This window comes from Varroa destructor, unplaced genomic scaffold (assembly GCF_002443255.2).
Source record: "Varroa destructor unplaced genomic scaffold, Vdes_3.0 BEIS01000004.1, whole genome shotgun sequence".
NCBI classification, from domain to species: domain Eukaryota; kingdom Metazoa; phylum Arthropoda; class Arachnida; order Mesostigmata; family Varroidae; genus Varroa; species Varroa destructor.
The window spans coordinates 46,696,260-46,706,742 of NW_019211457.1; the positions used below are offsets into that span (position 1 = coordinate 46,696,260).

General features: G+C 39.5%; 1 protein-coding gene across 1 annotated transcript; it reads left to right on the forward strand.

Moving 5' to 3' along the window:
* The first annotated feature begins 1,845 nt into the window (after window positions 1-1,845).
* Window positions 1,846-7,258, forward strand: Ide (Insulin degrading metalloproteinase). The gene is made up of 4 exons (XM_022802904.2): window positions 1,846-4,291; window positions 5,265-5,543; window positions 5,876-6,062; window positions 6,236-7,258. Exons 1-4 carry the CDS (start codon window positions 2,023-2,025, stop codon window positions 6,546-6,548), a joined length of 3,048 nt encoding a protein of 1,015 aa, XP_022658639.1. The 5' UTR covers window positions 1,846-2,022; the 3' UTR covers window positions 6,549-7,258.
* Window positions 7,259-10,483: the final 3,225 nt, after the last annotated feature.

Consider the following 10,483-nt stretch of genomic DNA (forward strand, 5'->3'; position numbering starts at 1 on the left):
CAACCCAGGATTCACATTTATTTTCTCTCGACAAAATAGTACTATGGGCTTGTAGAATTCTAAACTCCTGTTTTCGCAAACGTGTTTCACATAAAGCGTATTTTTAAGCGTAATTATAAAATAAGATTTGTGTCGGGCCTACCATAGGTATTTGTTCATTGAATTTCGTGACAGGCTAATTTTAGAAGTTAATTATTTCTGTAAACATGGATTAGGTACACAGAAAACGACTGCATACGGCTGAGTCAGTAAAGTATTACATTCTGAAAATACCCACGTAACCTCTAACTAATCTATGGTCCACTGTGGATTGACTTCACATAGCGTTAAACAGAAAACGTGTCGTTAATGGGAGAAATCATCGTTGTTGAAGAAAATGTGTAATTATCCTTTAAAAATGGGCTAAGAGCGTGCGGGGGCAGTCTGAAGTACAATTACATCGTGTGCAAAACATATTTTTGCTAAGGAAATAATTCTATAAAGCTATAAAAGGGCCATTATAGAATCGATGTTTTGTCGGTCAAATATCTAAGAACGTAATCTGTTGGCAAACTAAAATCTTATCAACAATAACGCCACGTTCGATAATGCCGATTGGGAGATCTCGACGCTCCATTTTCTACGAATAAAAGCTTGAAGTTAAATATTATTAACAAAATAATAAATAATTTTAATCTAAGAAGACTCACTTGAAGATTTTGGTATCCTTGACCACTATTTTCTCAAGGTTTAATCATTTAATTTTTTTACGGCTACATGCGACAGCTCTTCTATTGTTTAATGACGAGAATTTAACTTGACAAACTGATGAAGTCTTGCTTTTTTTCGTAAATAGTATTAGTGCTAGTGGATTACAATTTTGGTAATTATTTGTCACTCTTATAATTGCCACAAGACTTCGACAAATTATATTTCCAGACTTCTTCCGTGAATTTCACCGTTGCTGAAGCAGCCGACACGAACAACCGATTCTATTATCATCTTATTATATTGCTCATGGGATTTGTTTATTAACTCCAGTTTTATAAGAACAGTTATGGTCAGTGTTCTGTTTTAGTCTTTTGCTTTAGAGGAAATAATAGCATTTAAAAAAAAGCCAACTGCACCTGGTAAATACGTCTCGAGCGTGTTGAGAAATGATGCCCTAATACGTTTCGCTGGGACTTTTGTCATACCCAAAATAAATACATGAGTGACTAAATCATTACTATGTATGTGAGCAGGTAGATTGTTGCTCAGGTTTAAGGTAGACACTCCTTTAAAAGTCTAGAAGTCTACTTAAATTTCATGATAAAACTAATCACAACTCAAATGCTCAAATATTTTACATGTATCTACTGTTTCAACTTATCGACCCACTCACAGATGAATTAACAGGTCACGCTAATAACCATAATCGTATAAAAATCCATAAACATATTATAGTACTTTATATCTTGAAATACTTGTAGGGAAGTTTTGAAGTTACCTTTCTACTATATTGGGCAATAAAATAATGTCAACTATACATCACTTTCCGGTTTAGTACGCGAGCACATGAGGAACTTTGGCAAGAAAATAATGATTACAACACAATTATATTATTTGCTTTACATCTAGCTCATTCTACAGGTAAAGTCGTGCCTTTAAACATGTACGTTTGCAGCAACGCCGACATCACTCATCAAACCATCTTCGCGCGGTCGTAAGGGCATGCTCTTAAACTTGTCTTTTGAAACGTCATGAAGCCCAGAAACGCTCTGAAATTCATCCCATTTCTGGGTTGGTTGGTTGGTACCGCTCAGAGCAGACGGCACCACCCAGCCTTTTGCAACGACGAGCAAGTTGGTGTCAGGAGGATTCTGCTGGCTAGAGGTGACAGCGTCTGGTCTTGGTAGCGGGGCAGTAAATGGCGTGCCATATTTACTGTTTATAAATCTACACCGAGACGGTTAGCAGATTTGCGTGAGCCGATTAAGGATTATCTCTATCAGTAAGTTGTCGCTGTGTGCCGCACGCCCATCAACTAATTGCAAGCTTAGCATGCCGATCCTGCGTCGACTTCTAACCGCTAGCTCAATAGTTTGTAGACAACGAGTGCAGCGGATAGGCCGGCAGTGGACAAGCTCAGGGCTATTAAATTACGTTCATTACAATTCGCAAATAGCGTGGAACATGATGCCGAAGTTTGCCGACCAGATTATAAGCACGCACAGCATAGTCAAGAGCGAATCTGACAAGAATGACTATCGTGGCTTGGTGCTGAAGAATGGATTGAAGGTTCTAGTAGTATCCGATCCGACGACGGACAAATCGGCCGCTGCCCTTAACGTGCAGGTAGGCTGTTTGACTGATCCACGCAATCTGCCGGGGCTTGCGCATTTCTGCGAGCATATGCTGTTCCTTGGAACGAAAAAATACCCTCGTGAGAATCATTACCACGAATACCTGTCTGAACATGCCGGGATATCAAACGCGTACACGTCATTGGATCACACCTGTTACTACTTCGACGTGGCACCGGAGAATTTCAAGGAGGCAGCCGATATTTTCGCGCAGTTTTTTCTCGAACCTCTCTTTGAGCAGAGTTGCACCGACCGCGAGCTAAACGCCATTGACAGTGAGCACTCAAAGAATATTAAGCAGGATATGTGGCGTTTGTGGATGCTTGATAGTGCAACAGGAAACCCCGAACACGACTTTTCCAAGTTTGGCACCGGCAACCGCGAAACGCTTCAGACTGTACCGCTCAAAGAGGGCATTGACGTTCGTAAAGCGTTACTCGATTTCCACGAGCAATGGTACTCATCTAACCTTATGAGCGTTTGTCTCATGGGTAAAGAAAGCCTCGACGACTTAGCGGATATCGCTATCGACCTGTTTGCTGGCGTAAAGAATAAAAACATCGCTGCACAGGTATGGCCCGATCATCCGTTTACCGATTCTGAGGTACGCGTTCAGGCCAAGGTCGTACCCGTCAAGGATATCCGGCATATGGCAATCACCTTTCCGGTACCCGATATGCGCGAACAATATCGAACGAACCCCGGCCACTACGTGAGCCACCTGGTCGGCCATGAAGGGGAAGGAAGTCTGCTATCATACCTAAAAAGAAAGAGGTGGGCAAATGCGCTGTCTGGCGGTGTCAAATCGGGCGGTCGCGGGTTCAGTTTTTTCTCCATTTTGATAAACCTGACACCTGAAGGCTTAGAGCACACAGACGAAATAGCCAGCGCCGTCTTTCAGTACATGAATCTCCTTCGTAAGGTAGGACCACAAAGTTGGGTGTTCGAGGAGCTGAAGAACCTTGGTGTTATGCGTTTCCGGTTCAAGTCGAAGGAAACGCCGATTCACTACGTACCGTCACTCACAGACTGTATGCACAAGTATGACTGGAAGGATATACTCTCAGCGCCGTACGTTGCCGACGATTACAAACCCGAATTGATTTCCGAGTTGATGTCCCACCTTGTTCCTGAAAAGGTTCGTATCGCCCTGGTTTCGAAAAGTTTTGAGGGCAAAACCGATAAGGTAGAGAAATATTACTCAACTGAGTACACGGTGGAAAAAATTCCCGAGGCAAAAATTAATGCTTGGAGAACCGCCGAACCCGACGCTGAGCTGAGTCTGCCGGTTCCGAACGAGTTTATTCCGACTAATTTCTCATTGGTGCCTGAGAACCCCAAGTATACGAAGTCCCCTGTCCTCCTCCTTGACGAATCCCACAGCCGAATTTGGTACATGCAAGACAAAGAGTACAATCTACCCACAAACACGGCCATGTTCGAACTGCGATCTCCGATGCTTTACGACAGTCCGATCAGTAGCGCGCTAGCCTATATGATCACGGCATGTTTCAGTGATGCCAACAACGAGTACTTTTATCCAGCAGTACTTGCTGGCAGTTTGTACCATCTTGAAAACAATATGAACGGATTTCTATTGAAGATTCGCGGATACAATGAACGCCAACAAGCTATTTTGGAGCGGGTTTGCGAAAGACTGGTCGACTTCAAGTTCGATCCTAATAGATTCGATATCCTCAAGGAGGCGTACATCCGAAACTTGAAGAACTTCGCCGCCGAACAACCGTATCAACAAGCAGTGTTCTACACGAACATGGCTCTTACCGAGAAGTTCTGGACGCACGAACAAGTTCTGGCCGTTGCAGAAAAAGAGTGTACATTAGAGCGTTGCGAAGCCTTTCTTCAGGAGTTTCTCAAGAAAATGTATGTAGAGACACTTATACATGGAAATATGACTGTCGATGAAGCGAGAAAAATGGGAGATACTATTCGAAGGGTGCTAAAAAGTGAGTACTCATGGCTGCTACTGACATTTACGAAAGTTTCATAGTGCCGCTGTGCTTATCCTTAGATCATTTCAAAACACATTAACCTACTCCTCATTAACTAAAGCCGTTTTTGTTCGAATGATTTTAGAGAAATAACGAAAACTTGAAAATAATGCATTGTCTTGTTCTTGTGTGTGTCAGAATTCAGGGCTATATGTTTATCGATAAATTATGATTTTGGATACAATGCCTCATCTAGTTCCCTATGTGTAGTCGTGCTGATGGCAACTTTGCAATGCACATCTTTATCATGGCTATACAAGGTCTATTTTAGTATAGCTACATAGTTTCTGTGTTCACTTAATAGTTATTAACAAAATCTTATGGTTATTTCAATAACAGAAACGAATGTTTGTGATGACATGATGCGTTTTGATGTACCGTCATTTACGTGTTTGCTCAATGCAGAACTAAGATGTAATTTAGCGTAAACCTGATTCTCTAAACTTGAATATCTGTAATGCATGCTACCCAAAAAAACGAGAAATGTATTGCTAGGTTATTAGAATTAAGAACTGAAACAGTTTTTAAACTCTTTTAGTTCTTAATTCATCATTCCTACCATTCAACGAATACAGAAAAAAACCGCTTGCACTCCAAAACTCTCCCTTAGCATTAATCATTAGCAATCTGTACCTTATTGCCAATCAATATTATTGCGTTATCATTTATTTACGCATTCCTTCACGCAATAGTCTAACTTCTTTTCGATCGAGCAACAATGATTGACTAAATTGTTCAGGAACAGAGGCCCTAAGGGATAAAAGAATCTAGAAGCTACTAATTTTCCAGCTAATAATTAGCTTTACCAACTAAAGCACAAAGCAGTAAGCACAAACTATACATTTTTCGCTTTATAGTTACTTCATTAATGAAGTTAATCATAATCAATAAAGTCGGACAACCATTTTTGTTACATCGTAAACTATAGGTGGCCCATTAACATTTGATGAAACGAAGAGCTTCCGTGAATACAAATTGCGCGATGGCGAAATTTATCAGTTGGATCGATACAACGAAATTCACCCAACAAATTCCGTGATGGCCTACTATCAAATAGGGGCACTTACCCCTGAAAATATACGAACAACAGCGATCAATGATTTGTTTTGCCAAATATTTGAAGAGCCCTTTTTTAACGAGATGAGGACCAAGGAGCAGCTCGGCTATATTGTGTCAGGCGGGCACAGGAAAATGCTTGACACTTACGGTAAGCCAGAAATTTTATCCATGTGTGTTTCAGTTGGGGGTTGATTGTAACTGTTGCAAGTTTTTCGATTTGTTGGGTTAATATGAACTTTTACAATTCATTGATGCTGCTGAGAGCACAAAGGTCATCATGAAGAAATATTACAAGTAGTACCAACGAGACTTTTACATAGTTTAAGAAGCTAACATTTACAAAAATATCTACCATTAAATTTCTCCTGTTATGACAGGTCACCGCATTAATATTGCCCCTAGACGCTTTGGTTTACATTTTTCACTGTGTCGCCCGTACACGATATCTAAAATATACGCTACGCATATATCGATTTTCAGGAATGCGTGTAATTGTCCAGTCGGATAAGAACCCGTCATTCGTTTCCAGCCGTATCGATGTGTTCCTTAACGAGTTTATGAAGAAGCATCTCAAAGAAATGTCGTTCGAGGAATTTGAAAGGTTCAAGAAAGCACTTATTGCTTTGAAGCTTGAAAAGCCGAAGAAGCTCTACGACAAGACCAGAATGTAAGTGCTTTGAGTTATCATGTTATATTAACATCCAGTAGGTATGGTACTATTTGCGTGATTGTTTTAGTCTTTCGACTTCGAGTCGACAAAACTTAAGCATGCCGCCATCCTATTAGCATTTGCTAACTAACACTTTATTGCTTACTGCATGCCCTCCTATCTGATTTTAGCTTGTGGCGTGAAATTTCGTCGCGGGCGTACCTATTTAACCGCGAACAGCTGGAAGCGGAACAAGTCGCCCAGCTGAGCAAAGACGACGTCCTGTCATACTATACTCGTTTCATCGTCCGCGAAGCACCCGAACTTCGTCAGCTTGTTGTTAACGTTGAATCGAGACAACAGCCGGGCGAAACCGGAAAAGGTGTTCAGCCCACCCAGATTATCACGAACGTGGAAAAATTCAAGAGTGAGCACGGTTTTTTTACCATGGAAGCCTCGTCAACAACGACCGGTAAAGGCGATGGCAACGCTGGAAAATACTAACAAGGATCGAAATGATCTCCAATGCTGGCATACATAAATGAGGCGGGATTGAACCTGACGATCGGGTCATGACTGTCGAATCATGCTTTTGCTAGCAAAAATCTGTCATTCGTAGTCGTTGTACATAGGCAAATACGCTCATAGGCAGTAGACAGCTTTGAGTTAATCACCCTATGTGTGCAAGTGTATTGACAAATGAAACCGAATGCGTAAGGTTTTTTACGACTGACGCGTCTGAGCTGAAAAGATAAATCAGCATTACACAATTTGTAATGTTTCGGTGGAATGAAGCTTTGGCAGTTGTAGGTTTTTTAGATGATCAATATAGTAGTTTAAGAACAAATTAAACTAAACGGAAAATGGCGGGCCTAGAAATAAAGAAAGATAAATATTTGTAATACTTTTATTTCGAAAGCATCCGGCACGCGTCGTAGGAATAGCACATCTAACAGAAACGTGTTGGACAGGAATAGATTGCTTAAGTAAATATTTGTAAGTTCTCAAAATAATTATAGTAAAACCGATAGCAGGGAAAGATCGCAAGATGAAATTATTAACTGACATATGGAACGGGTAGGGAGAAGGATATAAAATTGCAACATTGTATATTTTTTAAATCGAACTTCTTCCTGACATGATCTAGGAACAATGGTTTCAACTTGAGTGTCTGTAAGATAATTCAATAAACGAAAATATATACATCACCCTTACCATGATAATTTATTTCACCCATCTGAGGCCAAATCTGGTATTTTGGTCGACATCTACTATAAGATTATGATTGGAGGAACCTTCTAACGGCATTTGCTAACCACTACAGCCTTAAGCCCGACGCGATTCAGTTGCAATTAAGTCGACAGGCTTGATACGGAAGAAATACTTCATTTAGTATTTACGAATCCAATACGTCTGCTATGCCGCAAATTTCGCAGGTAAATATTTACGAAACTGTTAAATGTTTAAAAAAATATGTACATTTACCATGGGTTTTCGTCATCGGGACATCGTTCAAATGGTCATGCTGCTCTAATCCCTTAGCCAATCCTTAGAGCTTAACAGCGCAGACAACTCCATTGTTTGTTAATGATGTCATAACCATAATTTGCAATAGAATTTGTTTTGAAAAAAAAAACATGCAAAATCCTCCCCATAACAACAGAAACCATTAAGTTATTTACTCATATAGTAGACCCAATATGAATAATTCCTTAGCTGATATCAGTCCACAGAACTAAATTTTTTAGCCCTCTTTAGACACGGATGCGTGGAAGGACGTAAATAGCCTACTCGACCTATAATTTTGTACAAAATTCCACGATTGTTTAGTGTTGGAAACACCGTTGCAAAAGATACAGCATTTTTAATCCCCCAAAGCGTATGTGGACCAGTTGTATCGGTGTTACTTAGATACATACCTATTTCAAGTAATCGACAAATTGCAGTTAATCGACTCTGTATATTAACAATCGTGTGTGCATCAATGATACCTGCGGCATGACAATATTCACGGGTAATGTTAAAAAAATCACACGTGCGAGAACTGCAATTCCAGGTAATGACACTACGTCCTAATTACTATTTTCGAAGCGACTTCCGATTTGCCGGTAGCAGTATTAATTTGTTTCGGCTATTAAAGTGAACCTTTGTTATGACCTCTTAAGGACACATCCTTCTGTTCAATAATTTCCAAATATAGTTCCACTCTAGACAAAGGGATGGTTCTGCATTATTGATACAAAGACTTTCTTTTCGTCCCTTGCCGACAGTCACACTAGCTAAGGTGTTTCGAGTTTTACGTCAAATACTGCTCCTAAGCACTGATTCAAATCACGTTAACCTGACCACAATTCTGCGGCAGAGCCTAACTACCTGGAAAGCCGATACTGAAGAGTACATAGTGTAAAAACAATGTGTTACACCGCTAATACTGACTACAACTCACTTAGCAGGGAGGCAGCGACCTCTTATGTCGGATGTTTACTTGTGGAGGAGTTCGAATCAGGAAGCCGAGTGGGTATCATTATGTCTGATAACCTTTTAATTAAGGATATTGATAATGCTAAAGATTGGCCAGTTGTCACTACTGATGCAGGCATGATTATTTGATTATCATTTTTGTATGGATCTATTAAAAAAAAATGAGCATCAGTCGAGATGAACGCGTGAATTAAAGAATGTACAGCCTTCACAACTGCAAAATACGAGAGACTGAAGCTAATATTAATAAGCGATTGGAAATCTAGCGTCGTTCTCTTTTCAGAGGAGAAAGCTCTTATAACTATTTGTACTTGAAATAGAGCTACCCAAAAAAAACATAGGAACCCCTGGCATTATCTATGACTACGTACGATTGCATACGATTTAGTAGCATATGCTCGGAAATAATATCAGCGCAATAAAACAGAGCGACACAAAGGATCGATCGCAATACTTCTATTATTAACGAAGAGATATGATCCATTAATTTCATACTAGTCATCGGAGCGTTCAATCACATCTAAATCGCTCTGATTGAGTCCTGCAGCAGTGAACAAATGATGTCAGCGTTCGCATTTTTCACGTCACTTACAGTTAAAGTAGTAAATACGAACCGAAAGTTAGAGATCAATTTACTCTATCAAACACAAAGAAAGCCCTTTCATTACAGCCGTTGTTGTATGTATTGTTGAATGTTTCATTCGGCCGGGCAATTAATATCTGCTGTTGTCTTGTTTTTTTAAGCAATTAATGCTCAGGTGAAAAGGGCTTCAATATACAGACCGTGGTGTAAAACGAAGAGGAGCTGGTTAATTATTTTCGCTCTAATCACTGCGGTTTATTAAATGCTGCCTATTATGTAGGACTTTAACCAATTTTCGACTGCTTCAATGAACTTTTGCTGCAATAAAGAATTTTTAGGAACGTTTCGAATTTACATCATGTTTTTCAAAAAAGTAGCAGGCCCACGCGTTCGCTCATCATCGCTTTATTTGTCGAGCATCAACAGAATAGACCGTTTCTACAGGCATGCAATTGGTACGCGTTCCAGTAGCAATCTCACGGAGACAATTCCAACTGCTTAGAATAAGTGCTTATATCAAAAAGGGCTATAACTTGAACAGATTTCCTGCAATGTTTTTCTCTTTTTTATTTTAAATGGGAGGAGATCTTTTGCACTGGTTCTAATCAGCTGTATGCTATAATTAGCTTTTCAGATTGTACAAAAAGAAGATACTGGACTTCGTGTACATACGATCTTTATAGTTGGGGACCCCATGTGGACCAGTAAATTTAGATAATCTATGTAAACTCAAAAAAATACTAATTTATTCCATGAGCCTATTTTTTCCTGCTTCATTTTTGGCACTTCTCCACTTTAGTGAAAATGTACCGCGCATTTTGAGCTTTTTTTTTCATTTTTGTTGCATGTCCTTCAGGTACTGTTGTCACTTCAAAGGCGAGTAAACGTTTAAAAGAATATCTCTTTAATGGATTAATTGTCTTCAGTAAAGTTAGCTTATTGTGCGCACAATTTTTTGTTAATCTTTTTAATTCTATCGTCCTAAAATAATATTAGTGCGAGTATTTAAAGGATTTTTTGATATTTAGAGCATGTGATAAGAAATGAATGCAGACCTTCACTTTTTAAAATGTACACACAAATTGAGTTTAGTTGTTAGGCTAAATAATAAATCCATGAAGTAAATCCATGAAAACTAAAGTTATCTGGTGTTTCATTATGGTGAGACGTAATAAACTTATAAGAAATTAAGCCGAGTTGTCGACAAAATAAGGAGCAGACTGTAAAACGAAAAAAAACTAGAGACTTAAAAAAGTCAATCAACTTGGTGTCACAGTGACTATCGATTATGACCTCTTGGTTACCTGGTCCCTGCCGATACGAGCTCAGCTTTATCTAACAATTACTCTAACACGCAGTTGCATCCCGTATTTTA